The sequence below is a fragment of the Pezoporus occidentalis genome, unplaced genomic scaffold, assembly GCF_034315485.1.
Source record: "Pezoporus occidentalis ecotype Australia unplaced genomic scaffold, CSIRO_AGI_Poc_V1 ctg48, whole genome shotgun sequence".
Classification (NCBI taxonomy): domain Eukaryota; kingdom Metazoa; phylum Chordata; class Aves; order Psittaciformes; family Psittacidae; genus Pezoporus; species Pezoporus occidentalis.
Window position 1 is genome coordinate 3658044 of NW_026915813.1, and position 22911 is coordinate 3680954.

A 22911-nucleotide genomic window follows, 5' to 3' on the forward strand; every position below is an offset into this window, starting at 1 on the left:
GCTTGGCTTATGAACATCCGAAAGGCTTCAGGAGATTAATTAAATAATCCTATGAAAAAACACGGTTGTTCCTTAATGCTCCCATAACGAGGAATACTAATTATGAATATACACTCTACTCAGTGTGTGCTTTTGGAATTATTTTGGCAACTGTAACTGTAGTTGAAATACTACTGCTTGCATCAGAACCGCCTAGGTTTTATTTTTGGAGGAATTTATCAATTGAAGAACTCAATTTATTCACTGCTTAACCTCCAATGCTCTTACTTACTTCATTGTTAAGAGAGGATCTTTTCACGAAAGCCTATAGAAATAAAGAACCGTGTCTACAGACAAGAAATTTGGTGTTTCTGGTTTGTTTTGTGGTTTGCTCCCCCTCACCACCTCAAGAGTTCTAAGAGGACCAGCTGGGTCAGAGAAGTTGCAACCTCTCATTAAAGATGCCCTGCTAGATACTCAAGGAATCTCTATTAATTTCAAACAAAACCATGACAACAATTAGAGAGCTTAGAGCAAGAGAGAACAATGAAATTTCATGCCAAGTTGGGCCCCTACCAGACTTCCAGAGAGTTTATGGGGAAGTGTTGCATTTGCAATGCCCTCTCTAACCAGTGCCTTGAGCATACCTTGGAATTACTGTGATCTGTACATCAACAAAGTTACAACAAACACAGTGTAACAGCCATATCCCAAAGCCCAGCTATGCTGCTTTAGCTCTAGTTACCACAATTCAAGTGTAAAAACAAAGCAACAAAGGCTGCCAACCTCAGGATGAGGATGTGGGCAGGACTTCAGTGAAGTTACCTGTTGTCCTTTCACTATTGTCCTGTGTTCAGGAAAGGTTATGCCTAAGCTTACACCGCAATTAGGTTTGGCTTTGCTGTGTAGGTGTAACCAGTCCAGTTGTAGTAATTGACTACATAAATTATAACTCCCTTAAGACATACTTTTACATGAGTTTTGCCTTTAAAAAACAAATTAATACTAGGCTTACTTCCTACAAATGGCAGTAAGCAACTGCTACAAAATAAATCAGAAGTCATTGATAACCCAGTTGTTACCCACATTCATGTGCCACATTTGCAAGAATCTTACTTTATGGAAATCAGAATACACTAAATACATTGCAAGTTCACCAACTCTGAAAATGAAGAAAGAAACGTCAACGCTGTACTTGTCCTTTTTTTAAACAAATATTACAAAATTGAATTTTATTGAGTTTCACACAAGATGCACATATAAAATTGATACAGAATGTCATTCAAAAGAAAAAAATGAAAGCAAATCCAAGCTTTCTTTAGCATCTGCTAAATAATTCAAAAATGATACACCAAATTGACAGATAATCTGAATTTCAATGTGTGAACATCTCCAATTAGTATAAAATACATCAAAAGTTCAAGAGTTTCAGATTTTTCCCCAGCACAAGTCCTCTTCTTTTTACTCTCATCCCTGAACAGTAACCACAGATTTTGGCCATGCCTCCAGCTACTCTTGATGGGAGAGGAGGGGCTGAAAGACTGCAGCAAGAAGTTCCCACTAGAGCAGAGCATGCTAACCTGGTATGGCAAATCTCATTACCGAGTCTGCTCAGATACATGATAACTCTGTTCAGCTGTCTCCATTTGCTATATTACTGTAGTCCTGCAAGTTTCAGGGATCAGCATATACATTAGACTTTCACATGTTCATAAAGCAAATAAACTTTGGCTTTCCCACTCTGACAAATTATGAAATTAGCAAAGAGCAAATTCTGTCTTCATTTGTTCGGCACTGAAGTACTTTTATGATACCTTCCCTTGGAAAGAGAACCAAGTGTCTACTTAAATAGCCGAAAGGCATTTGAAATTAATGCGGTGTTTTACAACAATTTATCATTAACTACAGGGTGTCTTTTGATACAAGTCTCCAGCCTAAATTTTGAGCTCAAATTCATTCCATTCTTGGTCTGAGGATTCTAAACCATCTTTCATCAATTCTCCCACAACTGCATTTCACACCAGAAAATTACATGCATTGTAATGCTTGAAAGCTTTTTTATAGATCTAGTCTATCTACTTAAGTGTGGCTAAACCAAATCAATTACAATGGATCATTCTGATCTGATTGTCAGTATGTGCTTTTATAGCATGTTCTCAGGCATGTTAATACACAGATGTCACTCTTATCAGAGTTAAACCCAAAATGCAGTGCAATATTCTTTTTTGCTGTGTTAATGCCATACATACGGTTCCAACATGACACTTGCTGCCATTAACACTGCCTTTCCTCAAAATATACAAGTGCCCCTTTGTTACTTTTTCCTACAGCAACAAAAAAATCCTCAGATTTTCAAAATAATTTGATAAATAATTTGCCTTGCAGGACACACAACACAAGAAATGAATATGCTTCATATTTGCCCAGTTAAGCAGAACCTTCACTACTGTGATCTTCCCTTGGTGCTCAGTATTTGGACAAAATAGTATGCGGTAAGTCTTTCATTTAAAGGCAAGATTTTATTCTGATTACAAGATTTTCAAGATACATCTTGAAAAGGTTTCTGTTGACAGGAGTAACTACCTTGACTTACTCTTTTATGTACCAACATTTTATGCATTTGTTGATATAAGCACAAGTTTCGGATTCTGCTTGCAGATGTTTAATAAAACAAGGTAACTGGAAAGGCAAGCTCCTGCTCAAGTTGCATACATTTCCAGGAATATCCTTACACTGGAGGGACCTTCATGACAAGTAGTATGTTCTGGAAGCATGGTTTCATAACGCAGAACAGGCTTATGCTTTTTTTCCAGTCTATTTTCCAGAAAAGTGATATTGCAGCTCTGCCACCAGGCTAGAAACTCACGATCCACCACATTTTCCAAGAGGCAAGTTAAAGATCACTGACTTGACCTGACCAGATACCAAGTCAAGTTACTTGTAGAAAGAAATTAATTTTTTTTGCCATTAATAATTTAAGTTCTTAAATAAATATTTATGTGCCTTTTTTGGCAACTGTCCATTCTGGTAGCATCTGCTGTCCCCACAGCTCAGTATCTTCAGCACATTGATTAAAATAAAAAAATCTTAGTCGATTCTGTTTCCACAAATAGTAAACCTGTCTATCTCCAGCAAGTCTTTCTTTGCAGACCTGTGTTTTAATTCTGAACTGTCTTGGCTTATATCTTTTTCTTCTCCATCAGGAGTTGTCAGAAACTGATCAGAATTGCTTGTTACAAGTAAAGATGGCGAGTTCTCCTGGTGCACAGGTTGACTGGTAACTGATGCAGATCCATTTTCATCTGTGGAATTTCCTGTTGGAACAGGACACAATTACAAAGATATTCATGAATTTAACACAGACATACTGACACACCCGTGACATCCAGATTTAGCCAAAGCTGGTATGAAAAAGTGTGCTGCATGAAATCAGCAGAAGTGATAGAAGAATGCTTGGTGGGAGCCACTACCTCTTCTTAGTTTCACCAAGAGATTTCCTTTTCTAACTGCGTGAAAGGATAGAAAACAAATTCTGTAGAAGTTCAGATAACAAGCAAGAGCATAAGCAGCAGATGTCAGGACATAAACTGCATTCTGCTGGTTTACATTTTCATTTTTGTTGGCTTAGGCAAAAAGATTTTTGACAGTTATTGTGTGAAACAGACAAATATTTTCTACTGAAATGAAGAAAAGGAAACTCTGTAGTGGGAACTAGATATGTCTAATCCTCTACATAAGCACAATAAACCTGTCTTCTCTAGGGATGGCTAATAAATTACTCATGCACTGCTACACACTTTAATAGGACAGACTCCTAAAGCTGTTCTATTAAAGATATCTATTTTTATTCCTGCCTCTTACTTCAGTGGAATTGAACACCAGCTCCATTAACACAAGATATTTGTAAGTCATATCCGTGTATTTTTTCCATATTTTGTTAAAACATTTAAAGAATTAAAATGCAGAAACAAGAAGGAAATAATTTTTTCTTATTTACTATTTCCTCATAAAGACCAAGTTATTGTTTCTAAATGAATCTGAACTGTGGAGAACACATTTGCCTAATGTAGAGAGTACTGCAGACCGGGCCAAGCGAACATTATTTGTCAGAATGGCAGCACTATCCAAATTACTACAAAAACTTCTCTCGGTATAACATCTCTTCAGTGTATACTATCTACTCCTTGAAGGTACATGGATTACTCCCCCCAGTCTTATGCAAGACAAAGGTACAAAACTTGCACTAAGAAAGGAGACAAGTAATGTTAATTACGGAACTTCATTACAAAGGTATTTTCTAACTCAGCAGCTTCCAGAGAGCTGCTCAGCCTATAAATGATTACCAGCCTTTAAGACTTCCACTCTTCAAGAGCAAGTATAAGATTTTATCCTTCAAAATTTTAAACTGTTTCTGCGGTCGAGGTGGAAACTCTAAGGGAAATGAACTGACTTACATTATAAGCTGACAGAAAGTAGACCAGGTTAATTCCCTCACCCTCACACTAGTAGGAGATGGGTTGAGAGACTGTATTGAAAAAACTGTGGTTAAGTGGGGCGCAGGGATTAACCAGTATTGCAGAGCTCTGCAGTAATAATGCAAACACAGAGAAGCTGGGTAAGGTAAAATTAGTCTTTCGCACAATCGAGGTTTCTAATAAATAAAGAGCTGTTAAAAGGTATAACCCCCTCAAAAAATATTAAAAATTGAGCTTTTTCATCACAAATGAAAGTTAAGAATATTCTAAAAGTCAGGAGAAGCTTTTTGATTGCTCCTTTTCAGTCAGAATCTTTCCATTTACAGAAAAAACATCTCTGCTGACTGATCTGGTAAAATTGCTGCTGCTTCAGCTAAAAAAACAGTCTTCAGGACTGATTTATTGTGAGTAAGTTTAAGGGTTGATCTAAGTAAGTACAACTTATTAAGTGTCATATTCAAGTGTAGTATTATCATTATGACAGTTGTTTAATGAAATGTAAAAGCCATTCAGAGTAATTCATATTACATTCTTTCATCACAAAATGAAGCAACTCTATGAATCTAACTATTTAAAAATAAAGGTCCGCACCAAGTTTCTGCCTGTGATTTGACACAGGTGAGATACAGAGATTTATGACTGAAACACTGACCGATTCTTAATTCTACTATTGCTGGCGAGGCACTATCATGACTAATAAGCACCTTACATTTCAAGCTTTTCAAGTCTTTGGCAAGCAATAGAGTGAACATAATAAAAGCCCCACTGTTAAGCTTTCTAGGGCTGTCACTGAGCTCTTCACAGAGGAAGATATACAATCCAATTCAGTTGACTGGAACAATGAAGGTTTCTGTTTCCTTCTATAATGTGTCACAAGAATAGAATAATGCCCCATTGCAGGTATATATTAACCGCTAATGCTGAAGACCTATATGAGAAAACCACACTGCATGAACTTGAAATGAAGCGAGCAGACCAGCTGAAATACCTGTTTGGATTCCATAAAGGCTGTTGTTAATGTGTTCATGACAGCTACACGTAATTATACCTATTGTGTGCCACATTTTACATTAATTTCCAGAAGAAATGCACAGACTGCTTCCTTATCAAACTCCAGCACTGCCAGAGACAATGTACAAATATTTATTGATTTGTGTAGTGAGGTGGCACAGGATTAGATGATCTTTAAAGGTCCATTCCAACCCAAACCGTTCTATGATTATGATTTTCAAACAAAAGCATGGGGGTGTTTTGATGTTTCTATCACCTCCACATATCAGGGTGGGATTTTATGAGAGAGATGAGTATTTATAACCAAAAGATGATGTGTGGACTAAAAGCAATACATTTTATTACATTTACAGGGTTGTGTTCACAGCTGTGATAATGGTACAATTAAGGTCCAGCAACAGCATTACTGTGCAGCAAACTATATCCTACCTCTGGTTTAATACTAAATTTAGTCTGAAAGGAATTTCAGCTGAAAACATAACAAGGTAGTTAGGCTTACCTTGGGTAGATTTAAACGTGTTTTGCTGTTTGCCAGCTGGCTTCCCTGGGGTGGCAGTCAGGACAGGATTGCATAATTTCTCTTCCATTTTTGCCTCCTTCACATATTGACATGATTTCCCCAGCAATACAATACTGTTAAGGACTTTCAGAGATATTAACCTGAAAAAAAGAAAGGATTTGTTTACATATTTGCATTAGCATATTAAAATAATTGCATATTATTCAGACTGCAATTATTCATACTAAAATAATTGCATATGGTTACTGCTGTCTTGGAAGGATTAGCTAACAAATTAAATCCCTTCTATAGCAAGATCAAAAGGTACTTTCCTTTTTCTAATAATGTTTCGGATACAATGCTTACTGTTTTGTTTATTCTTTTTTTGAGAAAGTTTTCACAAATTACAGGCTAATCATAAAGAGTACTTTTTCACATTGCAGAAGACAGTCAATAAAACTCAACAAATCCAAACAGGCAGCACTGCTTTACCATCACAGCACAGACCTGTTGATGGAAGATTCTTTTTTCTATTATCACTAATCTGCAACACAAACTTCGTCAAATCATTGAAAGTTCCTTTATACCTGTCTTCTCATTTGAAGAACAGGAAGGTCTCATCTACCATCAAGTGCTTTTAGATTTGTAACTCAAATGAGCTTTGCAAAATCTAAGTTCCATTACTAGTATTACATGACATGCAGAGTAATGCCCATTCCAGAGGTGAAAGCAGAGGGGAAGCAGGCAAAGGCTCACAACAGAACAAGGAAATAGCAATCTATTCTCTGTAGGATGAATATAAATATTGTCTACACAAATCAACCTACGTAACAGAACTGAACCAAATGCAGGCTTTAAATTCATTCCCCACTCTGAAAATCTGTTTATTATGTATACCACTAACTGCCTAAAAAGAAGACTTGAAGTGAACATTCACAGATTCATGGAGGGGGTCTAACTACTTAATCATAAAGTGACCCAAGCACAATTCAGCATCAGCTTCACTATTTCTCACTGCATTAATGTAACCAGAACTTGTCAAAACAGAAAAATAAAGTACTCTGCGCTTTCAAGAGATTTTTATGCAATACATTTACATGCAGAAGAAATTTAGAGATATGGAAGAATGAGCAGAGCAGACCACACTCAGTGCTCAGAAGAAACCAACATTTCAGTATCCAAGCAACCACAAAGATGATATAATTTTATACAAGTTGAAACCTATGGTTCTCCACAGTTTTATTAGGTTATAAGGACAGATTTTGTTTCTGAGAGTTAAGAAGCTCTTCTCCATTTCTAATAAGTCTTAGAGGTTTGGGATTTTTTTTTTCTTTTCCCCCTACACTTTTTATGCCATGTTTCTACACTTCTTATATTTTCCACGCTTTTTAAGCTTTTGTTCCAAGAGAGTAGGTGTTTACAGCATGATTTGACTCTGATTTTATGAGCTCAGAAGCTGAAAAGGCCGTAAATCAACACTTTACTGTATCAGTTTCAGCTTTTCATGGAAAATTATGCAAGAGTTTCTAGTGATTCTCCTTTATTCTTTTCTGCCAGTCCACACCAGGCTCAAATTTCTAACAACAATAAAGTTTGCAGTTGTTCAGAATCCTGTAACTATTACACACTATTACAGTAAAATCTGTTCTCACTTTTCAATTAAGACAAAATAAACCAAAACCTATTTAACTCTTGTGACCTAAGCCTTCAAAGAACAGCACTTAATCTTTCATGTTAATCACATTATTTCTTCCTGCCTTCTATCCTCCAAGCCAGAAACAGAACTGGGCTGAAGCAGTGGAATAGTAGATGTAGGGAAATATACGTTGGGAAAAAGGAAAAGACACTGAGCAGAACGAAGGTGCTGAGCTTGGTATACCACAGCATGAATGTGTGACTCTATTATTAATAAACACTTTGGAAATCCACTTGTTCAAGCACTAAGAATGAGACAGTTTCCAAAGACCATAGCACAGCTTTGGCAATGGCAGATTATTCCTGCCTGATGTAGTGACTGTTTCACACTGTGTAAAGAAATAGTGAATAAACAAGATAAAAAGTGCTTGACACAGCTATTTAGAGGGCCAAATGCCTCATACAAGACATTGCTAGTGAGGAATCACACAGCAGCAGGTTCAGAGGTAGACTACTTTGATGCTGGGCAAGTCAAGAGCACAGAGGAAGGAGCAGAAAGACAATGTGAACCAAGGTCACACTGTCTAGCGTTTATCACATAGAGCTGGTTTTAGAGAGAACGTGGGCACAGCACGTGGCATGCTGGGAAAAGAATCAAAGTATGGTGGAGAGAAATATAGTAAATGTTAATATCTGGCCTATATGCAACATCCCAAAGTTCTAGTATGCAACGCTAAAGAGATGTGTCTCTACACTGATGTGGACTAGATACACCAGACTGAGTTTACATTTTTCACAGATCAAGGTCAGATTAGAGATATGAATCTAACTATTCATAAAAACTGTGTAATAATCCCATCCTTTTCATAAGATACTGTAAACCAGCAGCCTTCTCCTTTCCAGTGTACCTGCTGGACCACTGCCCCAGACCTACAAGTGTTTTACTTTCCGTCTTGCTGCCTTTATTTACATACACAACTTGGTAGGACGTTGGAAGAGATATTCCCACAATACCCCAGACAGGTTCTCTGTGCTGCAGCAACCTGAAACGCTTAATTCCTTATGATCAATTTTGAGAGGACACCAGTATCAACAAGTACCGAGGGATAACAAACGTTAACACAGTTCAGTACGCAGCTTTCCTGGAAACTAGTCATCCCCATATAGCCTACAGCAAGTGCCTCAGGACAGGCAAATTAGACTGGATTTGAAGTGCAACTAAATGCATCTCAAATGTGTTTTGACTGGTGAGTAGTTAAGGATAACACGGGTTCAAATTTAAAGAGGGGAAGTTTAGGTTGGATATAAGGAAGAAGTTCTTTACTGTAAGAGTGCTGAGGCACTGGAATGGGTTGCCCAAGGAAGCTGTGAATGCTCCATCCCTGGCGTTGTTCAAGGCCAGGCTGGACAGAGCCTTGGGTGACATGGTTTAGTGTGAGGTGTCCCTGCCCATGGCAGGGGGTTGGAACTTGATGATCTTAAGGTCCTTTCCAACCCTAACTATTCTATGATTCTACGTGGCAGCGAAGGGATACTTGCAGATTATTGGTTTTGGAAAACAAATTGCCACAGAACATTCAAGGCCAGACTGAATGGGGTTTTGAACAACCTGGTCTAGTGGAAGCTGTCCTTGCCCATGGCATGGGGGTTGTAACTATATGATCTTTCAGGTCCCTCCCAACAAAACCCATTCTATGATTCTAAGATTATATTTCCCAAGATTACTTACTGACCCATCCTTCCCAGCAAGGTGAGCCTTGCATTTAATTTTTTTTTCCTCATATAGCTGTTTCCCAACAGGAAGAAATCTCACATTCAGCTACCAGAGAGAAGAACTCATGATCTGTTTGCAGTACTTACTGCTTATTTTTGTTGACAGATTGAATTTTTGTTCTTTTCACAGAAAGTTTAATTCCTTAGAATTCAATTTCCCCTTTTATGCAGAGGTATGGTGCTTGTCTGTCAAATTCTTTCAATTATTATTCAACTAGTTATTTTCACTACTGAAGTTACTTATTGTGGGCTATGATAACTCGATCCATTTACAGTACTTAGCGACCAATCTGCACTCTCAATTTCAGCTTATAAGCATGTTTTACATTTATGTTCTACTGACCATAAACTGTGTCTACACTTACATTTAGACATACCAAAAGAAGCTTTTTTCACCTGTTTGATCAGATAAACATATTTCAGTTGTGTGTATTTACTTACCCACAGTAGAACAGCACAACACAAACATAAGCTAAGACTCCCTGTACTTTTATTGAGCTTGTTACGACTCTGATGAGCTGTTTTAAAGACAAAAGTTAAGCAGTTAAAACACACAGCACATGATTATTACTAGACTATTTTAACAGACCTTGCTTATTTGGTAAATTCAAGAGAGAAGTAAAGTTATGTACATTAACAGAAATTTATTCTAATGTTCCCCCTTGTAGTGCTAACTATTCAGGGTTTTGGTTTGAGTAAGTATTACACTAGCACTTGTTTGCAACCTTGCCAAAGCTACAGTCTGGTAATGTTTATTTCCCCACTGATGCTCAAGTAAAATACTGAGCAAAAGCAACCCTTCCCAGAAGTCAAGGGCTGGAAGCCGAGTTAACAATTTTTGTGGAAAATGTCAAGAGATGTTGATGCAGTAAAACAGAATCAGTGTTTCAGACTATGCTAACATTCTGAACACAAAACTGCTTTGTGGGCTAGGTATATGAATCCCAAGATTCAGTAACAAATGATCCTGAAACCTCAGGTTTACCTCAGTATTTCACAGTTAGGGTTCCAAGTTAGCAAAGCACTTCAGTTTGTTTTAAAGCTAGTAGTGTCAGGGATATCATATCAGCACACAATTTAATTGAAAAAAGCATTTAAATTCTCACTGGATGTACTTTGCATAGTTATAAAAGAAATCATGATTATGACCCCAGCTGGTATATTTTTTTGGTGGCTTTTTTTTTTTGGTGTGTTGCTTTTTTTTTAAAATCCTATGCAAAACTAGGCAAAGTCTATCAATGATATTTTACCCCACCTCTATGGAAAAAAAATACATTTAAGTTAATTCGTACTGATACTCTTCCAGGAAAATGATGAGCTACCATCCTGGCTGGCAAAGCAAGGGCACATCCCCAGTGTTAAGATAACTGCTGCTTGTCTGCACGTGTGTATGTGGAAAGTCAGACCAGCTATTTACACAAAACATTCTGCAACAGTTAATTCAGAACAGAGAGCATGTGGACACAATTCCAATAATGAAGTAATTTATTTTATAGCAGCATGTCCACATAACACGGTTAACTATTTCAAAATCATGTATTCCACAACAGCTCAGAAGCTCAGTGCCCCATATTGTCATGGTTTAACCTGGCGGGCGGCAAAACACCACACAGCTCACTTACATAAAAGAAAATTGAGTCATTAAGCATACCATTACAGGGAAAACCATGAGGACTCCCATGAAAAACCTAAAAAAACTAGTACACAACTGTTAACCTTCTGGCAACCAGCTGCTTTGACTCTTCCGAATGAACAGGATAATTGCCAAAAGGAATAAATGTTTAATAAGCACAGATGTAGTTTAGCTCCACTGCTACAATCCAAGTGCTTATAAATTCTATAAAATTAAAATATATTTGATTTTCTATGAAGAGATGATAAACAGTAACATATTCATGAAGTTACAATTAATATGTGATGCAGATTACACTGAATGCAAACTCAACCTTGCAGCACCATTTCTGTGACTTCACATGATCATTTCATCCTCAAACCATGAAAATGCTATCTCACAGGCATATATTCTCAAAGTGAGATCTTACTGACAGAAAACTTACAGGAAAGATACAACTTACTAAAACAGCCAGTGGAAGAGGAATGAAGCCCATCCTTCTGGAAACCGAATCACTATAATCTGTATATGCCTAGGAAAAAAGAGGAAGAATGAACTATTTATGCAAAAGAATGAACTTGTTTTCGCTTGGCACACCCTCTAGATAAGAATCAATCTCTGCTAACAAACACTGTACTGGTATAAAGTGTACCCATTCACATTCTGAAATCCAAATGCAGTTATCTGTCCTCTCAGACAAAAATGTAATGCTACCATGACTGGCAAGATTAGCTTCAGCATTCTAAACCAAGAGCGACTGGAGTATAATACAAATCTCTAAATCAAGAGCAATTAGGACACTGAATCCAAATGCACCATGATATTTCATGTGCACATTATTACTAGCTTAGAGACCTTTTTGTATTAATTTGACTTTGATCCTCAAATACTGTACAGAAAAACCCATAACAGGGATAAAACTACAATTATCCATCATGCTAGTGACTTTAAATCATTCTATGAGCATCTACAATTAGCCTCAGGATAACTGTGTTAAAGTAATTTTGAAAATATGTTTACATTTGAACTCCCAAAACACAACTACTTTGCATGACAGCTTTCATGCAGTATTAAAAGTCATGCCAAAGTTAGTGGCTATATGCTGCTAACTTATTTTCCACAGACAATTCCTAGGGAAAGGAATGGAGTTTTGAGAACTACAAACCTTTTTTAAACATGTACAAATTATTTGTAACTGAAGGTGTCTAACTCCTTTATGAGGTACAACTACTTCATTCCTAGCAATAGCTGTTAAACATTCCCAAGAAAAGTACATAAATTATAATAATAAATTTCATTTAATAGGTAGAGCACTCATCCAGAGCAGTCACTAATAGTTAACAGACTCATCAAGAAAGGTATGCTGTAAATAATCTTCCAAAAACCAGTACTAATGAAAAACACAAGCAGTTTGTGTGCTTCTTAAATACCTATGTCACAACAGTAACATGCAAAATAAAAAATCCCTATACATCTGCACACATAGTGAAGAAAAGATATAAATTCCTGATGAATACTGTATTTTGTTGCGATCCAATTAAAATAAAGCAAAAAAGAACAGTAACTGAAAATTATCTCAATGACATCTTGTTAAGGTGAATTACTTCCCATATATCTCAAAAACGTTGAAGTTGGTACAACCATCACCTGACTACAAGTGTATCTGGAAAAGACTTCACACCAACATATTGAATAAAGCCTGAAGTGACCTTAACAACTGGATAAAAATAAGAATATATCCTGTTATCTCTGATTAAAAAGCAGGGTAGAATTTCAGTGCTGTAGGAATGTAACAGTTCTGCATTTCTTTAAGTGTTTGTTCCAGTATCCAGTATCATATTCTATAATACGCGCTGTAACAATTATGTTAGTTAATGCAAGATGCCTTCATTTTGAGGCTTACGTTTTTCTGTCGACTGCTAACAAGGTCAAATGCAAGGCTGGCTCTGTATTCACTGTAGACCTGGAAAAAATCCAGCACATCGGATGTGTGATTCATTTGTTATTACATTATAGAAGCAGCAGAGATATTAATAAAATAAATCAACGCCAGGCTGAAGTAGTCCAAGCCTGTTTTAGTTAGGTCTAACTACACCCTTCAACAGATGAGCCCACCTTTCCATGATAAGGTAACTTGCGTATATATACAACAAATAAACAGCACTATGCTATGTTTTAAGAATTGAATGAGACTTTATAAAGCACTTGCTAAACTTGAGGATCATCAGAAACACAAAGTAAGAGAAATCATGTATACTTTTTCCCTACATTTCATAATTGTTTTTAAGCTATGTGAAAGGTAGGACTGGGATGAAATTAAGCAAATGAAAGCGTATCTATATACTAAGCAAATGATCCTGTGAAACAAGGAAGCTGTATCAGAAGATAAATGTAGCTTATCTTTCTCTTTAAAACAGTTCTGCATATTAAGACATAAAAGCATCTATTTTAAGGATAAGTGGCAGGGCAGCTGCACTACAGGTGTTCAAAACTTCTGAAAAAGTCTGACCTAGCAATCATAAATCTTTAGAACTTCTTACAACAAATACAAGGTTTGTTAAATAAATCTTGCAAAACTGTCATTCATGAGAACCATCCTTCACCTGTTTCAGCACACTGAAGCATGCTACACTCTTGGCTATCATGACTTCATTATTGCTCTTTTCCACACTCTCTGTATGAAAGTAGGGCATGCATAAATGCCTCTGGCATAAGGGAGCTTATTAAGTACATCCATTAAACTTGTTTCTACACTGCACAATGTAGTTACTTTAGAGATACTGGAAAAGATAGCACTTACAAGTTCTGATCTCATTTCCTCAAAAGAGGTTTTAAAAGTGAAAAACCACTAGCTCATCACTACACAAATTTATCAAGTACATTTGAACTCGCACGACATGCAAGACAAATGGCCAGCGTATCACGCCATAATACATAAAAAGTAACCTCATCTACTGCTTTAAAAGCAGGACTGCACTATATGTATGGACTAAGAATTTTCAGGAGTGGCAGATGAATATAACCTACTTCATATTAGTGCTCCAGGGACAGTGGAAATGTGTATCTCTGAACTCATATTCCACCTTTAACACCCAGGCAACAACAGAGGTTCAGCAGCCTCACAAGATATTTTTCCTAAACGCTGAATTTTAACCTACAATCCATTCTGATAGGAAAAGGTACAAGCTCCATCTAGACTTGTAGAACAAGTAACTTTCTGTCAATTTAACTAGTGATCACTTCACAAAATGATCTGCCGGTTATGTGGTTTGTAGTAATTATGTGAACTGTTATACAACACTTTCAGTAATTTATGGATCTGGAACTGCTAATTTAAAAGCAGAGGTATTTGTTCCACATTATAAAGATCCTCAGAAATCTATTGCATCAGGAAATTACCAAGTCTTCCCCAAAAAATCCTATATCTGAAAATAATTTTTACATTTTCTGCACTGGAATAGATTTCAATATAACCCCCCCAAAACATTAGCAAAATAAACTACAACTTAAAATAGCACTCAGCATTCCAAACAGGATACCTACATCAGCTGTGATGTCATTGAATTTTGTTATAAAGGCATGTTTCACAATATCCACCGCAATTTCTGAAGCAACCACCATGCAAACATCTGGGAATAACACCCAAAGATGATCTGAAGGTTGGGAAGAAACAAGTTAGGCTATTTAATGTGATGCCAGTATACAGAACAAAAATTGTAACAATTCTGCTCAACAGTGAAAAGCCCTCAAGAGTCTGAAGAGTCTATAACTTTACATCACCACTCAGCTTGCGGTGTGCAAGTTCTCACTCATTCCACTGCTGCTGTAGAAACCTATCAACACTATACAATCACACCACAGTTTGGATGAGGTTTTAAAGCCCTTATTTTGTGAAGTCTAATCTCTGCTAGGAAGACAACCTTTGTATGTGATAGTAGATGTTCAGTATGTATGAAGCAGAGCACCTGTGATTTAGATGCTTAAGGTAAAATTTATGTAGACTAGTAATACACCACACAGATAAGGTCTTAAAACTGTTAAACCAGATTTTTAATAAAATAAATTTTATTCAATATGTATTCAATATAAAATCGTAAGTATAATCAGTATTATGAATAGAAATTTTTACATAATCTATCAAATTTCTATTTCATTAGCCGCATGAAATCAAGCTCTCTAAGGGACCCTTCACCCTCAATGTACCCCAAGGAAACGGAAGAGCTGTGAAGAAATCATTCAAGATGCTACCTGAAACATAACTAGGAAGTTTGTAGCACAACAGTATACACTTCTAACAGAAAGGAGCAAGTCATCCTTATAAGAAAGCCAGAAACAGAAAAATGAGAATCTAAGGAATCTGTCAAATTAGGTTTCCTTAATTAAATGACCTAGTTGTCTTTCAGACTGGGGAACAAATAGAAAGATACCGTTGTTGATAGCACAGGAATTTGTCATTCTGTATTAATTTTTTCTACTAGTTTACTCACCTGGATTCCATGAGAACTGTTCCATATTTCTTAGACATACAATTAACAGCAGCACGTAGTTGGTGAACCTCTCCTTTATGTCTAGGTAAAAAAAAAGAAAAAAGAAAAGCTGTCAACTCCAAAGAAACATTTATTTGCATACAGAGATATCTAATCACGCTGAGTTCTGTCATTTATTAAGTCTTCCTTAAATTATTTGATCAGATTTCAGGGGAGGGGATGATGGGAACCTCACCAGGGACAGGATCTCTGCACTATGCTGTGGCCTGACGGGAGGTTTGTCCGATGCTGCATCAACTCAGGCTCTCCAGCATCAGAAGAGACTTAAGTTGTGACTTGCTATCACCTTTCCTAATGCATTAATAAAACAGACTTGCTATCACCTTTTCTAACGCATTAATAGTCATCTTTCTTGAATAAAGTTTGTGTATTTCTTGTGCAATTAAAAAAGAACCAGCACCTCCTAGTGCAAAAATGGAGACAATACACCTGCCTGCCATTTCAAGTTACCAGCAAGGCAAATTTTGTTTACTACAGATTGCAGATATCCAAACTGCTATATACTGGATCTAGTAGTGGGGTGGTGGAAGGTATTTCAAGACAACTATTACAGCTTAGTTAGAAGGTGTCTACCAGACTTCCACAGCGCCACCTTTAAAAGGGACAGCAGGATACATTAGCTCAGTCATCAAAACCATAAGAACTGTAACACAAAAGCAGTCCAACTTGAGAGTGAGTCTTAGGACTTGCCCTCCCAGAACAGGCAAAGTCCTTTGTTCTCCTTTGGTACCCTATCTCCAGAGAAAACCCACACATCTTGCTCCAGGAAGGATCACGCTTTTTACTGTACTAAAAAGCACACAAACCGCAGTCACCATATTCTAGTATAACAATATCCCTAATTTTAAAAAAACAAGTTTTCAAATACTGGCAAGCCTGAGGGAAAGGTACAAAAAAAAAAGCAACTACTCCTCCAGGAGACGGGAACAAAAAGCATGAAGAATTCAATCAGAATGAGAAAGCATGCACATTTACACATGTAAAAAGGTACATTATGGGGTACATAAATTCATCTCTTAGTATGGGCTGGAAAAGGTCAAAGGAAACACAAGTTTCCAAAACGGAACAGGTGGCATATGTACTGGCGAAGACACAAAAAAATCCTTCGGTAAAATAATTCTGAATACTGAGAGAAAACAGGACACAGGTGAAGTCCTAACCTGCCAGTAACACTCTAACAAGTCAAGTACATTCTTCTACGCTTCTGAAATCATCAAATACTGTCCAACTACCAGAACACGGTATTTTCTGATAAAGCTAGTTAAGAGATATCAGTTGGTACTGTCACCAGCAGATTAATATGCAGTCCAGTATTCCTTGATCTATATTCTCTATCATACCCATTGACAAGTCAAAAATAACCACTAACTTCAGACTTTTGCCCAAAATCTCAAAAAGGTTTCATCTTGTATTTCCCACACTGCCATGATCATCATCAATGATCACCAATGTGTAAGACAATACACACATCCCATCTTCAGTGCTTCAGATCCCACTTGAGAATTTCTATCTGTACAGGCCTCTTGGGGAAGTAAAGACCTTAATTCAGGCCTAAACACGAAACCATGTTTCAAGCAAGTCCTTCAGACATTTATTACCTGCTCAAAATATTACCTCACCAGTTGTCAGGATTAAATTGAGAAGGGAAATCTTTGGCCTTAAATTTCCTCTTACACTGTAAAAATAAACTTCTATAAAAATTTTCCTCCCAATAATTTCTGGGACTGGATGACAGGTTGACACCTGTATTTCCCCTCTGCTTATATTTCCTGTTCCTACTGGCCTGCCTTCTAATCTGTTATCTCTGCTGCCACAGCTGTTCAAGGCTGCTTGGAGTGAGAGGAATGACTGAGGCTGCTCTTCTTCATCCACATCCCTCTCATCAACTGGTTGTCAGACTCAAGCACAGGAGAAAGGGCATCCAACAATAAACCCAAATGATTCAGAAATTAATATCATTTCTCACCCTTATGGAAAAGGGCAAAAAAGGCTCCAAGATATCCAAAACAACCAATGGTAATTAGACCTAAAAAAAACAATTAAAAATGCACTTTTTTTCTAGTGGTTCTGTGCAGTAAAGCCTAAAAAAGGATTGTACTAAACCAAATCAGATTTTAAATATTCTTCACCCCATTTACATTAACCCTGCCATTCTAATTCAAAAGGAATTCTATGCCCATATTAATAACACATTTTGCCCTTCTCTAAATCCTTCTGGGAAATACAGACATTCAGTTTAAAGGACCGAACAGATTGCCAACAGAGACCAAAAGTTGAATTGCTGATGTGTTACAGGGTATCACCACTATTAAAACACATGTAAAAGACTACAGAAATGGATGAAGTTGGAAATAAAGGATGTTTCTAGGACAACACTGCATCTACTATGGACTAGTATAATTAATTAGCTAGTATCTCACACAGTTGATTACTGAACCCATTCAGACAGGACCTGAACTCTGAAGAGCTTAGGTACCTGGCAATGCTAGCTACCAAGAAGGGCAATGAAATTCCAGGAACAACAATTCAGAAGTGGCACTTCCACTCGCCCAAGTAGAAAGTAGTCTTTAGAGCTCCTATTAATTTCCTTCCAGATTCCCTAACACATCATGTAGGAATCCATAATCAGGAAGGAAAACATAATTTTGATCATGTTAATCTCAAGTGTTCATATGTTTAGATCAAAAGCTGATTATAAATCATAGCATGGAAGAAGTGAAACATGGTTTACATCTAGGCAAATGCTAATACACTTTAGTGACAACTACCTCTTAACAAGTGACCAGAGCACAAGACAGGATCAAAGACTGAACAAGGAATCATCAGAGGCACTGATCTATCTTAAATACACTCCTGCCCCCAAATCCTTCATCCTTAAAACAAACAGCTGAATTAGAATAATGGCATTAAAAAAACTAAAGCCATATGAGAAAGCAGTGTGAATTCCAGAGACCAAAGGTAAAAATATTTTGTTCAATATTTTGATCAAAGCCAAAAGAGACTTTTAAATCAGGAACAAAACAGAAAGAACAGAATTAAGGGGAAAAAAAAAAAAAAAGACATTCTAAAGAAAAAAACCCTGAAGTTTCTAAAGCTTCAGAATAAATACGTTATTTTTTTTTGAGATGAGACATTTAAAAAAAAATCAAGGAATAATCAGCCCAAACAGCCAACTGAAGCCAACAGCACAGTGCACTGCATGTAATGTACTACTTCATATGATGTACAATTGTGTCTTGTGAAAAATTTATTTTAGAGCACAGCTTGAAATTAAAATAAGACACTTGAAAGCATAAAGGAGGCAGCCTGCTGGGCTTTCAGTAATGATGAAAGAGCTTCTCTTTATAATTTTAGTCTCTTCATTCACTAGTCCTGAACCCTACAAAACTAGCTATATCAAAAAGAGAATATACTATTTAAATGTAAAGAAATATTTCTTCCTGCTACAACAAATATACAGTTCTGTCTTCTGTATAGAAATCTCTTCCAATGGCCAGTGTTTAGACTGCCTGGGTGTACATAAATTTCCTAGTAAAAGTCAGGTGACAAAGTACTTTTGCTACAGCTGAGAAATGAAAGCTGCTGGAGCTGATATGCTTGAAATCACAGATTCCATAGCTGCAATCTCAAGCAGGTACACAAACCCCAAGATCTTTTCTGACCTGCACCTAAAAGATAACAGGTTTGATTTTCTTATATAACTGTGTAACCCATGTATATTGTGTGTTCTGTTCCATTAGTTTTTATGTACATGATTCACAGCTCTTTTAGACCTGAAGTTTTACTCAATTAGCTGTTACAGCAGAATTTTAAATGCCCATACAAAGGCGAGAAGGATCACTGACTCCACTGCACTAAGTTCAGAGCTGGAAATACCAGGAAAACCAGCATTACCATAGATCTGCCTGCTATCCACAAGCCAGTGGTGAGCACAATGCCAAGTGAAAATGATTTAATGGTACTTAGCTTCTGTGTACAATTTGGTACCTTTTCACTGAATTTAAACCATGTGATTGAGAGAACAGTAACATTTTAGGAAGAGTCCCAGAAAAGGTGGGGCAAAGGGTCATCTATTCACTCTGTCTAAGCTTAATCAGCTACTGTTGGCATTGTTGCCCAACAGCAAAGACTGCAGACCTGAGAAAGCTGCTAGAAGAAACCAAGAGGAAGGTGGGAAATATATAGGGGAATATATAGAGGAAAGCACTGTATTTAGTGCTTTATTTTAGCACTTTAGTCCAGCCATGCAGTTGCAGCACATTGTGTTCTAGGCTGTATACGACAATCCAAAGGCTAATTGGAATCTCAGGGCACAAGACATAGCACAGTGTAGTACGCCAATGCAAGATGCACTACCATTTCAGTTGCAGGAAATAAAACATTTAAAGGATGACAAAGTTATCAGAATACATGAATTGAAGCAATACTGATCCATTCCTACGGAAGCTGTAACACAGTAAACATGTTTAAAAGAGGTGAAAACCTCTCTAAAAACCCGTCTACGTTATTTATCTATGAGAAGAAAAACATTGCTATTTATAACCATACTAAGAAGCGTTCTGGGAAAAGTTACCTGTTTGAAGGGAATAAATTAGCTTGTTTTGTACACTCTTCTGTGTATGTACTCACGTACTTCTATCCCCATATGGTATAATGAATGTCATCACTTTTTCCACCAGGGAAAATAATGGGAGACCTGACATTGCTATTACAGGTTTTCAATAATCATGTCTAGCAATAAAATATTGATACACATTTCTTCTAGCACACTGTTGCAGGTGCTTTTTATGGAGGAAATGACTAGCCACTTCTAATAGCAGTCCCTCATTTGTTTCAACATTTAAATCAAGAAAGAGGCCTTGCCTTTCAATAGCAGAGCTGGGTGCACACCTGTAACTATTTTCTGCAAGTACTGTGATTAATGAGAAAAAAAATTAAGAAAACTCGTCTGTTTTCTGTATTTTAGCACACATCACTTTTGGATGTTCTTCTCACTGTAAATTTAAATACATATAATTTAAAAAATCTAAGTATTTAAATCTTGGAGACAAAAATACATACTCTTAATACAGACAAACATCTTATCAACCCAGCAGGAAGATTATTTTGGGGTTTTTCTAAAAATTTACAGGGTGGAGGAAAATTCAGTGCTTATTTTTCAGTTATGTGACATATTAAAATTTTTGTAAACAGTCTGTCATCCAAAGTGTCACAAAACAACTGCCATTTCATATTTGCATGTAATATTATTGCAGTTTGCAATTAGACAAAAGTCTCATCAATAGCCAGAGTTCAAAACCTGAAGCGAGTCTTCCAAAAGTTTAACTCTGGATAAAAAAAAAATCCAAACCAAAATCTGTTTTTAAAATAAGCAGCTACATTATTAATATCTTTTTAACCTACTCAACATTTGAGTTCTTTGGTTTGAAAAACTAGTGGTTGGAATTGAAAAATACTTTCTATTTTGCTGGCTTATCTGTATAAATAGCTTTGACCAGAAAAGTCATATGCACAAAGTAATAGAAACAAGTGTGCTCAAAGATCAGAAAATATTACAAGCAAAGAAGCTCTAAAACAACCTTAAAGTGCAATCTCTCCTATTAGTTCCGAAACCAAGAATTCGACAAGTATTTCAGATGGCTGACAGAAGTATTAGAAATAGAAGTATTAGAAAGGATATCTGCTTTTCCTCACAAGACACCCTGAGTAAGAGCTCCCGAATTTAATACTAAGCATCAGAACAAGTAAGGAGTGTCAGAAGCATAATGTGTTTCCTAAGTACTGTTATGTTGACAGCATGTCAAAAGATAGTCATCACTGGTAAATCCTTCATAAAGTAACTACTTCATCATTACAATTCTTTTTAGGGATGAGGGAAATATTTCAAGACCTATCCTCCCAACTGCCAAACAACATGCATTCGGAGATCACTGTCAACACAGCACACTACACATTCAACTTTTCAAAAACACAGACTACTTTAGACACTTTGAAGCATGGATAATATAAGTAACATAACTTAAATCTAAAATTCCTATTTAATAATGAATTCAGCACAGAGCCAATAGGATGCCTTAGAAACTCAAATAAAAGCTAGCCATTTAAGAAGAAACAGTGTTTGTACAAAGTGGAATCCCAGTTTCATCCTACTGAACCGCATGGTAATAGGGGAAGTAAGGCATTCAAGTCAACGCTCAAATTCACCAAGGTAAAGTTCTTTTAAAACAACATTAAATAAATAAATAATTTAAGAGAATCAGGCTCTCAAGTCACATTTTCTCCTGCTTAGCATAGGTATACATACCGCTATTTGACATCTGAAAAAGATTGTTCTTCTCAAACTTCTTGAAAACGCTTCCCTTTATTTCAACGAACTGCAATGTTTGGAAACAGCCAGTTAATTTTTATTCATAAGAAACTGACATAAACAAATCAGACAAATAATATGCAAATAGATGTGATATCCAAAAAATGAAGGATGCTGAAAAAAAAAAACAGGGTAGCTATATAATACTTACATTATTGGACATCATGATGGTAAGCAGTGATTTATTGTGGGAGTTGAAGGCCACATTAAGGGTTGTTGCTTGAACCATTATAAGAATAGCATGCAGGACTATAGATAGCAGGGTTAAGGAAGCATCTTAGGAAATATTTTACAGTACAACAGTACCAAACCTCAAATTTTCTATTTTGCTTCCAAAGTTTAAAAAAAAATTTTCTATCTCCCTATCAAGTAGGTTTACAGCAAGACAGCACTTAGACCTTCCTAACATACCCACAGGGCTCTGTAGCATGTAGTAATTATGCTAATTTTCTTGTTCTAAAAGAGCCTAATGACATTAGTCAGGAGAAACAGCAACATAACCTGAAAGAAAAAAAATCTGAAATAAAGATTCAGAATTAACCTAAAGATTTCAGAGAAAACAGGGGAAAGTACAAGAATTCTGAATTCATCACCACATCTATCAGAGTACATATCTCTACTTCATCAGTTCACTGTAAGGTTACTTCACACCATTTGCATCAATATGCATGGCTTGAAATGCCCTTCATTAGAAGCAAATGTTTCAAGCAAGGCTTTTTTAACATTCCACTAAATAAAAAAAGAAACACTTTCTTCCAGACCCTGTGACCCAAAATACTCAAATACAAATCAGAAATGAAAATTTCCATGAACTATCCAATTAATGGTTTTCATTTTCCTACGCATTAGGTATTTAAAAAAGCTGTCTACTACTGCGGCACTACACCATTACGAAGGTTTTTACTTAAAAGCAGGTTAAAAGGTTTTTTCCATTAATTCTATGAGCCTGCAGAACTGGCAATTTTACTCTGGAAGTAAAGGAACACTGACTGAGGAATCACATAAAATAATAC

General features: G+C 36.5%; 1 protein-coding gene across 2 annotated transcripts in view; it reads right to left on the reverse strand.

Annotated features, from left to right (window-relative positions):
- Window positions 1-1174: 1174 nt before the first annotated feature.
- TAPT1 (transmembrane anterior posterior transformation 1) overlaps window positions 1175-22911 on the reverse strand; it is a 48958-nt gene continuing 27221 nt past the window's right edge. For both annotated transcript variants that reach the window (XM_062636426.1, XM_062636427.1), the window contains 9 exons: window positions 22050-22147; window positions 21836-21905; window positions 15472-15552; window positions 14528-14637; window positions 12888-12947; window positions 11448-11516; window positions 9814-9890; window positions 5965-6125; window positions 1175-3293 (listed from right to left, as the gene is read on the reverse strand). In XM_062636426.1, the coding sequence (XP_062492410.1) occupies window positions 3067-3293; window positions 5965-6125; window positions 9814-9890; window positions 11448-11516; window positions 12888-12947; window positions 14528-14637; window positions 15472-15552; window positions 21836-21905; window positions 22050-22147 (953 nt within the window). In that variant the 3' untranslated portion in view covers window positions 1175-3066. The remainder of the gene's footprint in view (window positions 3294-5964; window positions 6126-9813; window positions 9891-11447; window positions 11517-12887; window positions 12948-14527; window positions 14638-15471; window positions 15553-21835; window positions 21906-22049; window positions 22148-22911) is intronic.